This window comes from Populus trichocarpa, chromosome 10 (assembly GCF_000002775.5).
Source record: "Populus trichocarpa isolate Nisqually-1 chromosome 10, P.trichocarpa_v4.1, whole genome shotgun sequence".
In the NCBI taxonomy this organism is placed as follows: Eukaryota; Viridiplantae; Streptophyta; class Magnoliopsida; order Malpighiales; family Salicaceae; genus Populus; species Populus trichocarpa.
The window spans coordinates 12727552-12746624 of record NC_037294.2 but is presented as its reverse complement, the minus strand read 5'-3'; the positions used below and the strand labels follow the sequence as shown (position 1 = coordinate 12746624).

The 19073-nt window shown below is 35.1% G+C and overlaps 2 protein-coding genes across 2 annotated transcripts; both read left to right on the top strand.

Annotated features, from left to right (window-relative positions):
* Positions 1-2242: 2242 nt before the first annotated feature.
* On the top strand, positions 2243-7739 carry LOC7459751 (microtubule-associated protein 70-2). The gene is made up of 11 exons (XM_002315819.4): positions 2243-2697; positions 2795-2880; positions 3911-3976; positions 4063-4233; positions 4338-4508; positions 4621-4776; positions 4859-5005; positions 5128-5199; positions 5300-5830; positions 5917-6104; positions 7197-7739. The coding sequence occupies exons 1-11, from the start codon at positions 2463-2465 to the stop codon at positions 7234-7236; spliced, it is 1863 nt and encodes a 620-aa protein (XP_002315855.3). The 5' UTR covers positions 2243-2462; the 3' UTR covers positions 7237-7739.
* Positions 7740-9327: 1588 nt separating this feature from the next.
* Positions 9328-18527, top strand: LOC7459750 (phragmoplastin DRP1C). The gene is made up of 16 exons (XM_002315818.4): positions 9328-9735; positions 9832-9895; positions 10045-10149; positions 10253-10354; positions 11477-11527; positions 11650-11711; positions 13120-13210; positions 13330-13394; positions 13492-13686; positions 13842-13961; positions 14061-14131; positions 14364-14589; positions 15129-15179; positions 16271-16511; positions 16837-16976; positions 18133-18527. The coding sequence occupies exons 1-16, from the start codon at positions 9604-9606 to the stop codon at positions 18256-18258; spliced, it is 1842 nt and encodes a 613-aa protein (XP_002315854.1). The 5' UTR covers positions 9328-9603; the 3' UTR covers positions 18259-18527.
* The last annotated feature ends 546 nt before the right edge of the window (positions 18528-19073 follow it).

Genomic DNA, 19073 nt, shown 5'->3' with positions numbered 1-19073 from the left:
AAAAAGACTCTCGCATATTCTGCCCCGCCCCCCAATAAGTAACATTGAGGGGCGTAGTTAAACCTCAGTGCCATTGAAGATTTACATTGTTGTTAACTTCAAGACCCGTGAAATTAGTCGAGGTACGCGCAAGCTGACCTGGACACCAACATTAATAAAACAAATTACATGATAAGTATAACAAATAATATATTAAAAACGAACATGAAAAGTGTATTGAACAAAATACTCCGTATCACCAAGTACTTCAAAACCTTGTGGGACAAAGGAACAATATGATGCTAAGTATAGTATCATCTCTCTCTCCTTTTCTTTTTATTTATGGAAATTGATGTAGATAATTAGTGTATTTCATAAAATATTAGCTTGTATACCCGTGTCATGAGAAGGGTCTAAGATTTTATAAAATTATTTGATATTATAATTAAATTAAAAAATATAATTATTTTAACTTTTTTTCACCGAAATAATTTTTTTTATTTACACATCTCTTATTTATTGTAGTCAACATAATATATTCAATTAGAATTATTGTTTATATATTTTTTAAAAACATTTTATGATCGTTAAAGAAAATTAACAAATAATCTTAAAATATCATGTTAATATTTTGTATGATTGAAAATAAAAAAATGATAAAAAAATATATTTAAAAAATTCAATAATAAAAAAACAATTTTGATCGAATTTCCATGAATAATTTACTATTAATATTATTATTTAAAAAACAATTATTAAAATTTAAATAAAAATTTATAATAATATTTGAGAACTTTTAATTCTAACTAAAGAGAAAGTGAATTTAATAAATACTATCTGAAGTGTGAGAGGAAAAAAAAAAGAGCAAATGGCGAAACCAAACACCTGACCCATCACTAGCAAGCCAGACATGCGCCACCTTGTTTTTTTTATATATATATATATATATATATATATATATATATTGGGGACTGTTTGCTTTTTTGTTTTTAGCTTTACCCCATATTCGCTGACGAACTCTAGTTATGATACAAAATTAGTATGAGATATTAAAAAAATGTATTAAGGTACCATATAAAAATTATCCCACACATTTAAAATGTCTATTTATATACAGTCAATATTGTTGAACTGATCGAACCTTTTAATATATTTAATAATGCATTGTAAGATGTTTTTAAAACATGTTTTTTAATTAAAAACACATTAGAATGTTTTTTTAGTTATTTTTTATATTAATTAATTAAAATAATTGAAAAAAAATAATTTAATAAAGTTTAAGAAACCCATAAAAAACATTATTTTAATACCATTTTAAAAATAATAAAAAAATTTAAAAGCAATTTAAAAATAGAATGATCATACATTTATTAAGTGCTAATCATTTTCAATTTGAATGCCAAAATCCAGCGAAAGCCTAGGCAGGCAAGGCAAGGCAAATGCTCTAGCGAGAGCAGAATTTACTAAAACGCGCTGTCGTGCGCATTACGCACCCCATTTCTCTTTGCTTAGATTCCCGTCTCCAGGGAATAGTGTGCGCCATACGCATCCCGCTTATCACAAAACAAAATCTTCCCAGCGTAACGAAACAAAACCAAACGAAGAAAAAAAGAAAGCAAAAAAACTAATTAATAAGTAAAAGAACCCCTCATATTAGTCTTCCAATCATGTATATTTTATTTTCTATATTGAGTCCACATTCTATCAGTTTTATCAACTAAGTCCCTAATCTATACACATCCCACCAATCAAATCCTCGTGTTTAAACAACTGGAGACCACGCTAAACAACACATGCGATAGGCTTATATTCTATAACTGAACCCAATTTCCGCCCTCTTAGACCCCAAAGTACCTACTTCTCTATCCCATACAGCACGTGCAAGATTACATGTATAATCAAAGTATAAAATTGCTCTAATCGGGCCTTAATTAGCCCTAACCTGTCTTAAATAAAAAAAACAATATCTATGTATTTTTGTGCTTATGATTAGAAAAAAAAATTAGAATCAGTTTAGGAACATTTAAACTGGACATGCATTATCCAACGTCCCAACATCGTCTACAGTTTTATTAATAGACGGATATGACCGAGGAAATGTATATTTAGAGAGGATCGGACTAATAAGATAAAAAGACATAGTTGGAGGACTAATATGAGGTTTGCCATAGTTTACTATCCCATAATACAATGATGAGTAAACAGCAAAGCGTCCCACTGCTTCTTTTTCTTTAAAGAACAAAACAAAACAAAACACTCTCCTTAGTCCTTATTATCACTGTTAATCACAACAGACACATCTACTCGTCGAGATTTAAAACACAGCAATCACTCTCTAGAGAGAGAAAGAAATACTATAGATAAATAAAAGAACTCTCCCCTCTTCCTTCTCTCTCCAAAGAAAACCTACACTTCTCTCTTTATATCTCTGCTGCATTTGGATGTGAGTAGGGGAGATAGGTACGCGTATTAGATCGGAGGATATGTCGGAGGTTTCCGGCGAGGGAACGGCTGTCCTTGAGGTTAATGGTGGAGGTGTGGCCACGACGATGACGCCACTTACCGTGTCTGGATCTTTTAAGGAAGGGCCTAAGAGCTCGTCGAGGAGGCGGGCTTCGGTCAGGCCAAGCTTTGATGCCGACAATGAGTTCATGACTTTGCTTCACGGGTCGGATCCGGTTAAGGTGGAACTTAATCGGCTTGAGAATGAAGTTAGAGGTGTGAATGTGGTTCGATCTACTGCCTTTTGAGCTGGATTAAATTAATTCTGATATTTATTTGTTTTTTATGGGTTTTTTTGCTGTTTTTGGTGTAGACAAGGATAGAGAGTTGGGAGACGCACAGGCGGAGATCAAGGCGTTGAGGTTATCAGAGAGACTTAGAGAGAAGGCTGTTGAAGAGGTCATTTATCACTCGCTCTCCGTGTTTTGCTGTGTTATTTTAATTTTCTGGTTTCAATTTTGAAAATTTATTTTCGAAGGACTAGTTTTGCTGACGAGGTTAATCTGTTTGTTACTGTCATTGCAAGTGTTGCCTCTATTTGATTTTAAATTTGATTTATGTTTGGTTATGCTATTATTTTCTTGATGCAAATGTTAACTTTGAAGTCGATGGAAGATGGCATTTTTTACCCATAAGATCTAGTTTATGATTTTTTTAGCTAGTGGAAAATGTTGATCCTGATAGCTGTTTGTCAAATAAAGTTTTCTTTATTCAGTTCTGATAACAAATGTCATATTTGCTTGGTCATCTGATAATGCTGTTAAGCTATATCGATTAAGGAAGTTGCATTGGTATTGATTGTTACTGGAGGCGATTCTGTTGTCTGTTTTTACCCTTTCCCTTTCCTTTCCCTTTTTTACTTCCATAAAGCAATTCCATATGTTATGCTACTTTTAATGCTAAAGGAAGAGCTAGAAATTGTTTTAAGTGTTAAAGTTCATGTTCTGCCCTTTTAATTTCTTTAACTCCTGTCTGTTTATATTTTGAATCGATGCCAACGAAGTTACTGAGTAGTTTATCATCAAATTTTGATTTTTTTCAAATTATTCTCCCCCCCCCCCCCCCCGCCCTCCCTATAAATTTCAGTATTTTTCTAGCGTTGATGTCTATTGTTTTTCACTGCTAGATTTCCACATTCATCCTTAAAACTTTTTCTTAATTGGGCTTGGAATGGACTCGAATACACACTCTTGTGCTTGATATGGATATTATCATGTTTGAGGTTTTGAGTTTTCACAAAGGTCCTTTAGTGCTGTCTATTGTATATAATCATCTGATGTGCAATTTTATTCTTGTGGGATTTTCTTCTACCTGGATTTGGGCATAAACTTTCTTTCTTCATGCATTTTTTTCTTCTTTCAATGATTTGGAAGCAGTATGTGTTCCAATTGATCCTGATTTTGTTTTCTGGGGTTCTTTTGTGCCTTAGCTCACTGATGAACTCTCGAAGGTGGAGGAGAAGCTCAAGTTAACGGAATCTCTTCTAGAAAGCAAAGTATTGCCTGGGACCTCTTTCAATTCCTCCATTAATTTTTTTTTTCACAGTGCTATATATGTATTTAAAATTAAAATTGTTTGCAGAATCTAGAAATCAAGAAAATCAATGATGAGAAGAAGGCCTCCATGGCAGCCCAGTTTGCTGCTGAAGCCACTCTTCGAAGAGTTCATGCTGCTCAGAAGGATGACGACATGCCTCCAATTGAAGCCATTCTTGCACCTCTGGAAGCTGAGCTTAAGCTGGCTCGCCAAGAGGTATGCTTTTCTTGAGTGTAGCTGTGATTCTATGCCAACAAGGGCACATGTTGGTTGATTTATGATTTTTCTTTTGACCACTGTGTTCTGCTGGTCTTTTAAAGATTGCGAAGCTTCAAGATGATAACAAAGCATTGGATCGTCTAACTAAATCTAAAGAAGCAGCTTTAATTGAGGCTGAAAGGACAGTTCAAGTTGCCTTGGCCAAGGCCTCCATGGTGGATGATCTCCAAAACAAGAACCAGGAGTTAATGAAGCAGATAGAAATTTGTCAGGTATGGCAAGCTTGTGTGGTGCTCTTCATTCCTCTTTTACAAATATGTTGGACGGGATATTCGATATTTTAGTGTATACAATGTATGATCTATATACTGTTTGTGATTGCAGGAAGAGAACAAAATATTGGACAAAATGCATAGACAAAAGGTTGCAGAGGTTGAAAAACTTACCCAGACTGTAAGGGAACTGGAAGAGGCTGTTCTTGCTGGTGGTGCAGCAGCAAATGCTGTTAGGGATTACCAGCGGAAAGTGCAGGAGATGAATGTAATGTTCATTACATATTTTGCTGGACATCATACTTACAAAGCTGCCATAAATATGATATGCTTGTTGTTCTGTTTTGCAGGAGGAAAGAAAAACTCTTGACCGGGAATTGGCCCGTGCAAAGGTAACAGCAAACAGAGTGGCCACAGTTGTAGCAAATGAGTGGAAAGATGCTAATGACAAAGTGATGCCTGTAAAACAATGGCTTGACGAGCGAAGATTTTTGCAGGTTACTGTTGAACTTAGTTTTGTTTCCTTCTATTGTTTGATCTCTGTTTTGAATTTTCTTCATTTTATTAAAATGCCTTGTACTTTTCAATCCTCACCAATGTTGATACACTGTTGTTATAGGGAGAAATGCAGCAACTTCGTGACAAGCTTGCTATAACTGAGCGGGCTGCAAAGTCTGAAGCACAGTTGAAAGTGAGGATCTGGTTTTTCCAGCTGAGGCCTTTTGGTTTGTTTGCTTTGTTTTGCCTTTTCTCCTGGTCCTGAAAGTAAACTGTGCTCTTGCATTTTTCAGGAGAAATATCAGTTGCGTCTCAAAGTGCTTGAAGAGAGCTTAAGAGGGTCTTCAAGCAGCAATCGCAGTGCACCAGAGGGAAGGTGTATAAGCAATGGGCCGCCTCGTCGTCAATCCTTAGGTGGAGCTGATAACATTTCAAAATTGACCTCCAATGGCTTTTTGTCTAAGAGAACCTCTCAGTCAAGATCTTTGTCCTCTAGCACCAGTTCAGTGCTGAAGCATGCTAAAGGAACATCAAAATCATTTGATGGGGGCACACGATCATTGGACAGGAGTAGTAAATTGCTCTTAAATGGAGCTGGACAAAATCATTCATTCAACCAACCTTGTGATGGAACCAAGGAGACTGAGACACCTAATTCGTGGAAAGGGAACTCGGATGAAAAGCCCACTGAGTTCCCACCGGCAGATACAGAGGACAGTGTTCCTGGGATACTGTATGATATGTTGCAAAAAGAGGTCGTAGTTTTGAGGAAAGCTGGTCATGAAAAAGATCAAAGCCTAAAGGACAAGGATGATGCAATCGAGGTTGATATTTTTCTCTCGTCTGTGTTATTGTCCTGTTGTTTATACTTCTGTTTAATTATTTTTTTTTGCAATTGTTGATTTTACAGATGTTAGCTAAGAAAGTAGATACATTAACTAAGGCAATGGAAGTTGAGGCAAAAAAGATGAGAAGAGAAGTAGCTGCAATGGAGAAGGAGGTTGCTGCCATGCGTGTAGAGAAAGAACATGAGAATAGGGCAAAGCGGTTTAGTAATTTGAAAGGGCCTGTGAGCGCTGCTCAGATTCTTCCTGGGAGGTACATACTTTAGAAACTTATCTCTATTCTTTCACTCTAATAATTCACTCGTTTAACTAAACTAATATATTGTAATGTGAACACCATTGGTTGGTGTGTAATTATCTTTCATTGACCAAGGAGATCAAACCATGTCTTTTGAAAGTTTATTTTCAAATTTCTGGTTCATTTCAATTTCTCGTTTTACTGACTTTACATCTATAGTTGTTTTAATATAGTAGTTAGCTATATTCTGTGTCAATCCATCCTTTTAGTAATGCATACTGGGAAAGAAATTGTCCAAGTGAAAAGAACATGTATGTAGGGATTGAATGGCAAGCAGCGAGCCCTGTAGTTTCTCTGGGCTTGGCTCTTGCTTTAGCAAATATATAAGATGAGATCTAGTTGAGTGTCTTGAGGAATTAGAGTTTTAACTTTGATTTCTGACAATGGCATGCCTAGTAAACTGAAGAACTGGGCTAAAGTTTAACCAAACCAAGATCCGTGGCTCTTTTTTTGTAGCTTTGCCCCCTCCCTCTCCTCTCTATCCCATATATTACTCGTGATTGCATGCATGTGTGTGCACATGTAAACGTGCATTGAAGAAGTTAAATAAACATTGCCCTTTGCTGGTCAACAATATCCTGGCCTGTAGTCTATCGTTTGAAGCAACTAAAATGGAGGATGATGAGCAATTGAATGAAGAAGATGAGCTTTGCCCATGTTCTTTATTGTTGTTTATCAATTAAATTTACAGGATTAAGTGTCCAAGTAGAGGATCTTGGTTTCAAGTTCCATTAAACCACGGACCATTAGATTAGAACTATGAGTTAGATGCTAAAACTGGTTGCTAACATATTGTTATCCTCCCTATTAATGGGGTATTTCAATTTGTTTCCTTATTGTGTAGGATCATGTAGAACAGAATCTGGCATGATTAAATCTTCTGGCTGTGGCAATACGTGAATTTCTATTCACCTAGAGGATACTTAACTTTATGATTTCAATTATCTCGTCTGGTTAATAGCGCTGAAAAAAGTTTGCTATTTAAGAAAAGTGAGCTGTTTTGATAAATATTTATTTGTTTTAGAGAGATCCTCCTATTTTGTGCAGAAGTGTATCACGTAGCGGGTTAACACGCAGCACCCAATGACCAATAATTTGCACCCCCGGAATCAGCAAGGAGTAAATCTGCATAGGCCTTGGTCTTCAGTTCATTTTTATAATTTTTATTTCCCTCTACTGTGATTGATTATAAAGATTGTAACTGGCATGCCGATGACCCTGTTCAACTGAAATTGTCAAAGAAACTATTCAGGGAGAGAATTACCGTAGGATGAAATCGGTATGCATCTGACATAGACTGTTATTCCTCTGTTTAGAGAGACCAGCATACTGATGGAAAGGAAGATATTGACTTTGGGCTAACCTTTTGTCAGGTTTTTCTTTTGAGTGGACAGTGGTTGTGTGGTTGTATAGGTGTAGTTTATTGGCTTTTCTGTGGTCTCCCATTTTGCAGTTTATTATCTGTACTCTGCATCTAGCGTGATTGTTGTCTGTTCATGTTAATATTTTTGTAATCAGATCAAATTCAGATCTTGTGGTTGTGTTATTCATCTATATGGTTATAAATGTAGCACTGATCTTCTTCTTTCATTTTCTGTTCAAATCATCTCAATTGCCCCGTCTTGTCATGTTAAACGTTTGCCATTTTCTCCACTATAATAATAGTAATATAATAATAATACATGACTGTAAAAAATAAAAGCAGGATGTTTTCACGTTTCAAAAGCCTTTGAATTTTTTTTTTAAATTAACTCTTTTTTGATATTTTTATCTTATTTTAATGTGCCAATATTAAACATATATAAATTTTTTAAAATATTATTTCAATATATTTTTAAATAATCTTTTTTAAAGCAATCCTTACCTAATAAACAAGATAAAAAATATATAACCAGTGCTTAGCATCTGTGTTTTGTTGTGATTGACAAAGGATAAATTGATGCTCTTTTATTTAGTATTTTTTGTGTAGATATTAAAAATAAAAAATAAAAAAATTATTTTAATGAATTTTTTTTAAATACTCTTGAATTTGAGTAATGAAGATTGTCATTCTTCAATTTTATAATATCCTTGTTCTATATTTTTTTATTTTTTTTTAAACTTGTAGAAATCTCAAATTTTAACGAATGGATCTACCCTTTTGAATAAAATATGTAGTCCCTAATCCAAATATTTTGACTTCTATAATGGCAATCATCCTTTTTTTTTTAATCTTTTTCTGTTTTTAACTCTATTCAAGATAATAACGTTATTCTGCTCATGAAGAGGAGAAGTTTTATCGTGAGACTTTCAAGTTTCAACACACTTATTTAACGAGGAAATATCACATCTATAATAATAATAAGATATAATTTTGATATTTGATCAACAACTAAGAAAATTAATTCAAAACCTAGTCGAAAAGGAAAAAAAATTATTTGAGAATGATCACTATTGTTCATAGTACTATTTAATTATTTTTTATACCATAAAAATTAATTTATTACTTTCAATAAATTACATGGCCTAAGTCATAACTAACTCAAATACGAAATCCTCGTAATATAGTTTTAACTGAGAAAAAAATATAAGTTAAGATTGTCATAGTAAAAATAATTGTCTTGAAAATATTTTTCCAAGAATTTACATGGCAAAGTGCTTTCCATCACCAGGAAGCTACTAACAGTACGTTGAGATACGAGGATGTATAGATTTGATTTTAAAATTCAGTGATCAATCGGAAATATCATCCAACATACAGAGTTAAAATGGTCATTTAACTATATAATTTATAGTATCTCCCAATTTGTATAGTAAAATAAAAGTTGTATTTTTCATCGTCAACCCTGTTTTTTCCCATTATTTACCCTCAAGTTTGGCTTAGGATATATAAGTGGATGGTTAACTTCAATGTTTACAGCTAAATTTGAGAAAAATATATATTTTTTTTTACATAAAAAAATATGTGATATTAAAAGCTTTTGAAGAAAATGTAACTGTGATTATTTTGTAAAGTATTTTTTATTTAAAAATATATTAAAATAATATTTTTTTGAAATTATTTTTGATATAATACATTAAAATAATTTAAAAATACTAAAAAAAATATTAATTTAAAATAAAAAAATTTAATTTTTTTTTAAAACATAAAAATAAGTTTAAAAGGAAATGCAAAACTGCATGTTGGGTAAGTAAACCTTCCCTCTCTCCAACCGTTTGTTTCTTTATTAAGCATTTTCTCTCCCGGTTTCAGATTCCACGTCCCCATCTATTCTATTCTTCTTCCTTCCTTCCGAAGTCCAAAATCTCCATTTTTTTTTCCGCCGATCCAAACACCCCTTTTCACACCTTTCCTGGATCCTCAACTCGATCTCTCTCTGTCTCTCTCACACACATTTCTTTTTTTTACACAAAATCACGCGCATTGCATCAGATCTAAAAGATTCAATTTATTTATTCATTTAAGCAATTAAAAATGGCTACAATGGAGAGCTTGATCGGTCTCGTAAACAGAATCCAAAGAGCTTGCACTGTTCTCGGCGATTATGGCGGTGAAGGCATGTCCCTCTGGGAAGCTCTTCCGTCCGTTGCTGTTGTTGGTGGCCAGGTCTTCTATCTCAACTCTTTTTTTTGTTTTTTAATTTCTTAATCAGTTTGTTCAGGAGTAATCGATTTTCGTATATTGCCGTGGAAATGTATGTAGAGTTCTGGAAAATCTTCAGTTTTGGAAAGCGTTGTTGGCAGAGATTTCCTTCCTCGTGGATCTGGTAAGCTCTCAATTACCTGACATGATTTGATTTTGCATTTGAATTCATTTTTTTTCTAACAATTTGAAAAAAAACCCGAGGAAATTGAGTATCTAATTACTTTGATCAATTACATATTTATCTAATCTTGTTCTGGTTATGTATTGAAGGTATTGTTACAAGGAGGCCACTGGTATTGCAACTTCATAAGATAGATGGCGGGTCTGATTATGCCGAGTTTCTTCATGCGCCCAGGAAGAAGTTTACTGATTTTGGTATGAAAACTAAATCAATTTGGCTGAGGATTGCCATCCTCGCTCAGATCGTTGCCGAAAGCTTTCTTAATTCAGTTATCTTGTTTATGCTCTATGTATGTAGCTTCTGTCCGTAAGGAAATCGCAGATGAAACAGATCGCATTACTGGGAAGAGCAAGCAAATCTCTAATGTTCCAATTCATCTCAGTATATACTCTCCAAATGGTCGGTATTTCCCTTGCAACTACATTTTGAATAAAGTTATTTAATTGACCTGTTTAATTTAAGCTGTAATTTTGAGAAAAATTCTCTTCCCACAACATTTTTTAAATATGACTTTTCCTACGCATCTAAGCGCACATGTGAAAACGAGGGGAACTGCTTGCTGCCAGCGATGGTAAAAGTCTTGGACTTGCAACCACAAGGGTGCAATTTCTGGTTTTAGCTGTGGTGGGATCTTAATCGGGTGATAGGTTTTACATTGCCTTATTGTGTTTAAATGTACCTGCACAGGTTTGTTTATTTAAAAAGACTGTTCTACAGAAACCTATGACCTAACTATCTTTAGTTCATTTTAAGACACCATTGAAAGGCCAATATGAATTGTAGGCATGGCAGCTAAAGAGAAAAATATGGTGCAAATAGCTATTGTTATTGCCACAAGAGTTGGGGCATTTCTAGCAGCTATGATTTGCATCTCCTTTCCCATTTTTGTGCATGATCCTAGCTCCTAACCCCTTGTAGTGCTGGTTTGTGATCTTTTGGATATGGACTGCCCATCCATACCTCTAATGTTTTTTGTCTTCTTTTGGATTTCCTTTCTTCAGGGCAGATGCCACATGTTTTTCATTCAAGGTTCATCATCCTTGCCTGTGCATGTTTTGCATATTGTCACGTGTACTTGTTCTGTAGAACCACTTTCCTGCTACGTAAACCTTTGTCAGTTGAAGGGATCCCTCTAGAATTGACCAAGTTTCAAACTTGTTTCCTTTTCTCGTGAACTTTGGATTTTTTTTGGGAGTTCACACAATAAATGCAACCAAGATCCCTCACACAATTTTCATTAGTGACAACCACTCACTCAGTATACATTTGCTGTCTCCCATCTTTCTCTTTGTCTCTCTTGGTTTCTTTGTGTTGGGGGGATAAGGCAGGCTAGGTTCTTTGGAAAACAATGATTGTTCAAGCATTTATTCCGATTTTTTTTTGTTCTTATGAGTATATACACTTAAAAATTTCAATGTTTCCTCATTCTCTTGCATTCTCATTTTTCATTAACATCGGTTATTTCTGAGCCTCTTGAATCCTTCAGATGGTTTGACTTTAATTCGTGATTTTGTTTGACAGTTGTCAATCTAACCCTCATAGATCTTCCTGGTTTGACAAAGGTGGCTGTAGGTAAGACTGACTGCTCTTATCTTCAAGTGTAAATTGCACAAATCAATTCTTAAAATTTCTTTTATAACTGCTAAAATTTTTCATTTCATACATGCAATAATGTTTTATTTTGGGTTTTGCAGAGGGCCAGCCAGAGAGCATAGTTGAAGATATTGAAAACATGGTCCGTTCTTATGTGGAGAAGGTGAGAATAATATCTAACTTTTTAGTAGAAAGAAGATGCTCCTTCATATGTGCAAGATGCTTAGAGAATAAATAAGAGAATGTGATCAGTGAAGGGATACCTCTTCGCATGCATAATATTTTTAGAGACTAAATAATAATAAAAAAAGGATTTAATCAATTTCAATAAAATCAGTGATGGGAGAAATCCCATCACAGAACTCCACATGGCAATAAAGGATAAGAAGAAAAGAACAGGGATTTTTTGAGTGATCTAGGACGTTCTACCTGTTAGATTGAATCATGTTGATTCAGACATGGTTTCTTTTAAAATAACTTTGTGTAGTTTAGAGTCGAAGGATTTAATGCCCATATTATTCTGAACTAGAATGGATGCCTTTTAATTCTTGTTAGAAATCAATCAGTAAAAGCAAGTTAAAATTTTCTTTCTGTACTGCCAGTTATTTTAGCCATATGCTATGAATTATTTCCAAATGGTTTCTAATAGACTTAAAACCATTAAGCACAAGCCAGTGCAAGAGCAAGCGACGATTGATCTAGGGTTCAACCTCCATCTAATATGTGCGTCGTTTTCTTTTGTTACTTTATTCTTGTTCACTCAAAAGTAGTTTGTTAGACTAGTTTTGGCATTCCGAACCTTAGCCCTGCCATTTCTGTCTCAGCAATGGACCTTTATCAGTTCATCTGCCCAGGTCCTTGCTGAAGGAGACCACTTCTTCAAAATTGAAACTTCTTGTGTCAGTAATAGAGGCCTGGACTGGATTTTGTAATATAGTAGCAGGTGGGATCCAATAAATGGTGGGAAAAGGCTTGTTGTATAGTGTTGAAAATCCATGAGCAAGAAAGCACAGAGGTGGGGCCTGTGACGTTTAGAAGCATGTTGGTTTTAGAATAAATTGCAAGTTCAACCCGCATGTCCCCCCCATCTTTCATCTCTTCCTCTTCTACCTGTAGAGTTATTCTCACAGCCTATAAGATTTTGGTTTTTTTTTTTTTTTTTTTCCTGTTGCTGAAGGTTTCTTCAAGAAAAATTGGCCTTGCTAAATTTTGAGACAGTGAGGCAAAATGTCTTGCGTACTGGCTGTTAATGTGCAAGATCATGCTATCCTGTAATGTTTTTTAATATGCATGGATGACATTATTGTTACTATTCTTCAAAGCATGCCTTACTCTTCCCTTTTGCCAATGCTGTTTCTGTTGTGTCTGTTTCTGTTGATGTTGACATGACATTTTAAAGTAGGAGCGAAAAGCACTATCTCTTCAAGATCCGTTTTTTCCTGTGTTATACATCACTTTTTAATTCAATTGCTCTATCATGAGGACTCATACTCTATATGAAGTTCTGGCATAATCTATTTTGTGATTATACTCTTTTACTTATCAGCTTATGGAATTCTCTGATTTGGTAGCCCAACAGCATCATATTGGCTATTTCTCCTGCGAATCAAGATATTGCCACTTCAGATGCCATAAAACTAGCAAGAGAAGTTGATCCTTCAGGTAAGACAACTTAGGCTGCAAATGTTTAAGGGTGAAACTCCTCCCTTCTAAAGCTTTCTTTCAAAGGTGGTTAATGGATGGAGAGTGAAATTTTTGTTTGTTGTATCTGGTGTATTTAGGTGAAAGAACCTTTGGTGTGCTGACAAAGCTTGATCTGATGGACAAGGGAACCAATGCTCTGGATGTATGGATTCATTTTTATTAACTACTTTGATTGCTAACCATGAAATTCATTTCCTCAATGTATAAATCTGATAGTTCCTCTACATCAATGAATTAAGGTTATTGAAGGGCGGTCATATAGGCTACAGCATCCCTGGGTTGGAATTGTTAATCGTTCACAAGCTGACATCAACAAGAATGTGGACATGATTGCTGCCCGTCGGAAGGAGAGAGAATATTTTGAAACAAGCCCCGAGTATGGACATTTGTCCAGTAAAATGGGTGCAGAGTATCTTGCAAAACTTTTGTCCAAGGTCTTTTTATCCATATTATCTTCTTACAATGCCCCCTACTTTATAACAAATGTCGTTCCTTTTGGAGCTTTAACTTTTGAATCCAGTCTTAAACTGATATTTTCTTCTTTGTACCCCCTTCCCTGTTTATTTTTTTGCACGTTTTCTCATATTAGCATTTAGAGACAGTTATCAGACAGCGGATACCAAGTATCATTGCTCTAATAAACAAGACTATTGATGAGCTTAATGCAGAGTTGGACCGCATTGGCAGGCCTATTGCAGTAGACTCGGGGGTGAGAAATCACAACAATGAGAATTTTAGAATTCTTAGTAAATTAAAGTATTCAATCATCCAATATTAACTTGTTGCAATTATGTTTCCTTTCATACAGGCTCAGCTGTATACGATTCTAGAATTGTGTCGTGCATTTGACCGTGTATTTAAGGAACACCTTGATGGAGGGTAATTGCATTTTCCTTTCTCGATTCTATTTACTGACAGTTTTCCACATTGAAAAATCTACACAGATTCTTTGTTGATTTTATTTTTTATTTTAATTGTACAGACAATTTGATAAAAGTCAGAATTTTGTGTATGATGTTTTTGATTTGGACAACATGTTTAATTCTTTAATTCTGGAATTTTAATTTTCCCAGATAATTGCCATAGACTTGAGTAACAATTTTTATCTCAGGCGTCCTGGTGGAGATCGAATATATGGTGTTTTTGACCATCAACTACCAGCTGCTTTGAAGAAGCTGCCGTTTGATCGTCATCTCTCTATGAAAAATGTGCAAAAAGTTGTTTCAGAAGCTGATGGTTATCAGCCACATTTAATTGCTCCAGAACAGGGATACAGAAGACTAATTGATGGATCCATAAGCTATTTCAAAGGACCGGCGGAAGCAACTGTGGATGCAGTAATGTTCTTACCCATGCCAGACCTAATGATTTTGAAATTCTGGTAGAACTATATATGCAATGTATTGTTTTGCTTAAAAGTTTCTCCATAACATGGTTGGAGGAATTCCAACTACCATGGGCGGCAAGAAGTTCTAGTTCCATATAATTTGCCTGACTCATTCTTCAGGCTTGTCTTTTATACAATGCATAAAATCTGGATAATGTGGGAATGATAGATGTCTTATTCGTCTTTATGTAGAAGTCCTTTGGTTGTGCTATGTACGTATACCCTAGGTGATGGATGCTATAGGATACATCTGAATGACGTGGTTTGATTTTTTATAACCAGGGGATTGAGGGGAAATAATCTGGAGATAGCGTACTATAATGATTTTGTAATATTGTAATCAACATTGTTTTCATTTCAGAGAAAAACAGCCTTGGAAACAAATTGATTGGATTTTTTTTATATATAATTATGTAGTTCTGGCATTGGATGCATCTTTTGATTCTATTTCTAACAAAATAATATTTTCTGTAATGCTCTCTTCCTTAGGTGCACTTTGTTTTGAAGGAACTTGTTCGGAAGTCAATAGCTTTAACGGAGGTAAGCAATCTTTACTTGCAAGCAACTTTTTGCATGTAAATCAAATTTGTTCTCTGTCTAGATGAGTACACTGTAATGATTTCATTGCTTATATAACAAAATAGTCTTCTTTTGTTCCTTAACAGTCTTCGATGAAGTCATGTTGTTAAGTTTGAATGCTTCTAGTTTTTTCTCCTTGGCATAGAAGTTTTTGAGCCCATCTCAGTATAGATGCTGATGCTACAGTAAAAGATAAAATTTTGGAAGAATAATGCTATTTTATTTTAAAAGTGAAGTAACCTCGGATATATGTCTGCTTTGGAATACAACCAATATTACTGCCAAATCTAGGGACCCATGGAGACAGACCTGCAGAGAAATATTTGTCAAGCCACATAAGTAAACTCTTGTATGTACTTGCACACTACAAAGTATGTGTTACATTGGTATTTGATTCACTATGAGATGCTCATGTGACACTGGAATAGATTTATTAAGAATTCTGTTGAAATTGAAGTGAACTAGAAATGAATCCTCTCTAAAACATATTTGATAGGCAGTGTTCAATTGATAAATCAGACCTGATTTTGGGTACTTTTAATGCACTGAGGTGAATTTGGTAAGTTTTACCCTGTTGAAGTTCAGCAAATGATGCTTTTACTTGGCCAAAAAGCTTGACCTGCTGCCAGCCAAAAGCAAGTTGCATGTTGCATTGAAGTCAATTCTTCCCAAAATATAAGCATCTCCATGAGGAATTGAAATGTGAGGGTTGCATTTGAGGGAAGACTTGTCCTTTGGAATTTTAACATAATAGCTGCTACCATAGTTTCGTTTTGAAGATTGGCTTTATACTTTCTGAAGATAGCTGGGATGCCTTGCGTGCAATTTGAGGGCAGAAATGCCACTTGTTAATATGGGAGTTGAATGATGACTGCTGAGAACCAGTGATGTGTCCTCATCTGGAGTAACTGTCATATGCCATCCAACAATTTCCTGCTATAAATGCAATGTCATGTGGTCATATGTGAGCTTGAATGTTCAGTCATGGATGAATCTGAGAATGCCAAAAAAAATAAAAATAAAAAATTGATGCTATCTTATGGCCATTGCAGGAACTGAAGCGATTTCCAACCCTTCAATCTGACATTGCTGCTGCTGCAAATGAAGCTTTGGAGAGATTCCGCGATGAAAGCCGAAGAACAGTTCAACGCCTGGTTGACATGGAGTCTAGCTATCTTACTGTGGAATTTTTCCGAAAGCTTCACCTAGAACCAGAGAAGAACACAAACACCAACCCAAATCAACCAGGCCCAAATGCGGATCGTTACAATGACAATCATTTCAGGAGGATTGGTATGGAATTCTCTAATTGTTTTCCCCTTCACTCTTTTTTCTTCTTTTATTAGGGAAACTGCGAGGCACTTAGTTTAAAGATCTTCATTTTAGCATCAGTTTAGTGTTATGGATTAGAACTATCTGTATGATTATTCCTTTTTAATTTGTTTGTGTTCTTTCTTGTATGTAAAATTTGGAGCTGTATGAATAGTTGTTTTCATATATTACTAGAAGTTCAATTCTGAAATTCTTTCATTTCTCAGAAATTGGGAAGTATGTAATTATCAAATAGTAGGAAAACTTGCGGACCCATAATTGCTGATAAATCATAAATTTATTTCAGGATCCAATGTCAGTGCCTATATTGGTATGGTTTGTGATACACTGAGGAACTCCATTCCGAAAGCTGTGGTTTATTGCCAGGTTCGAGAGGCTAAGAGATGTCTTCTGAATAACTTCTATGCTCAAGTTGGGAGGAGGGAGGTAAAGTTATTAAATTTCTTTCCTTAATGTTTATCTATCATATTTTTTTAACCAGGGAAGGCCAAAGACTCAGGACTTGAAGGTTACTCTAGTTTGAATGAGTAGTTGTGGTTAGTTAGCTAGACTAGTTGGATAGGGAGTGGGTAATGCAGATGCATTAGAAATTTTGGCAAATTAAAATATTCCATTAGAAGCATTGATGATCTTGACCTCACCTCGTTAGTCACATTGATGCGAGAGTGAAAGTGGGAGTCCTCTCTCACTTCAATAATGCCCAAGGCCAAGCAAGGAGTACCCTCTCACTTCAATAATGCCCAAGGCCAAGCAAGGAGGGAATCGAGACGGGGAGTGGTGACCCCAATAAGCTTGATTCGCGCTTTTCCTGAGACGTCAAAGGATAGGCATCATGTCACAAGAACGTAATCGCATACAAGGAACATACTACAAACAAGGCAAAACAAAAGACACCACAAACATTACTAACACTAGCTAGTTGATAAACTATCCATCCTTTTTAATTTAGATGTTTGGACTCTTACCCTCCCCCTCCCCCCCTCCCCCTTGTTAGCCAAACAACTAGCGAAGTGATAAACAATTCTTCCTTTCTCCTAACTTCCCCCAGTCCATCTTTCTTCCAATATATCTTCCCTGAAAAAGACTCCAAGGGATGCTCCGAGCAGAATACCTAAAAGGAGAGTCAAAGTAATGCAACAAAGTGTTAATTTCATAAAATATTTAGTATGTTGAGAGAATACCCAATCCTCTATTATCCTGGATTGTTGGGAATTCCTTGTGTTGTATAGATAGAGAGAACCGGAACCAAACTTCTCTAAAAGCCTTCTGGAGTGTGGGGGGGACTTTAGATTGTTTAACCCATCTTTGGTTGTTGAGAAGATACGAAGAAAAAAAGCTGTAAAAGTTAGGTAAGACTCGGACTCAATATCTCATCTCTTTTGTTTTTGCGAAAGTACCACTGAGCTACAAGCTCATCAGTTTAGTTCTTTTATATTGCGTTTGTTAGTTGTGTATCTAAAACTTGCAAACCTTGTCAATCATTGTGGAGAGGCATATGGAGCTCTGGGTTGTCAGGTCCTTGTTTTATGTTTATAGGGAGTAATTAACTACAAGTGACAACATTGTCTTGGATTCCTCGCAGAAGGAGCGGCTTGGTGCAATGTTGGATGAGGATCCACAACTCATGGAGAGGAGAACCACCATAGCTAAAAGGCTTGAGCTATACAAGTCAGCTAGGGACGAGATTGATTCAGTTGCATGGAAATGATAGGTATTCTGGCACACGCCACGGCTCTCTCTTTTTCCCAGAAACATAGCAGCCTAGATTTTCTACGTCGGCATACTCATTGTACTGCTCCTTTTGTGTTTGACAAGAATGAAACTCTACTCGTGCACATTCCAGGCTAGATTAATTCGTTGATGATAAAACTGATTCCATATTCTTTTTGTACTTTATAATAACGCGAAGATTGTACACTGTGCAACTGTACGATAGAGTTTTCTCAATGATTTCGCCTCATATGGTTGGGTTTGCTATTTTGTTCTTCAGTATAATGGTCATATTCAGAACGAGATTTGACTCGTCAATCCTTTAGGTATTTATCCAATTTCCAATTTTACTTCTGAAGTCCAGAATTAATCGACCTTATTCTCTTTCTACCAAACATTTATTAGGGGTGTTTGTAATATGGTTGTTTTTAAATATTTATGTTTTAAAATAATATTTTATTATTATTTTTTTAAAATATTTTTGATCCAGCACATCAAAATATTAATTTAAAGAAAAAAATTTAAACTTTCTAAAAATATTTTTAAAATACAAAAACAAAACAACCTTTAATGTTTCTCCATTTATAATCATGGACTACAATGAACAAGCAAGGGAACAAAGAAACCTGTATAGATATTTTTTTTGACATGGGAATCAATGAATTTATAAAGCTCTTCAGCTGTAAAACTCGACGATTGAAAAATTGAAAAGCAACCGGATTTTCTTTTTCTATTTCCTGGAAAGTTAAAAAGATATTTTTAAAATTGGAAATGTTTTTGAAAAGGTATAAAAAACATCCGAAGTTACCACCA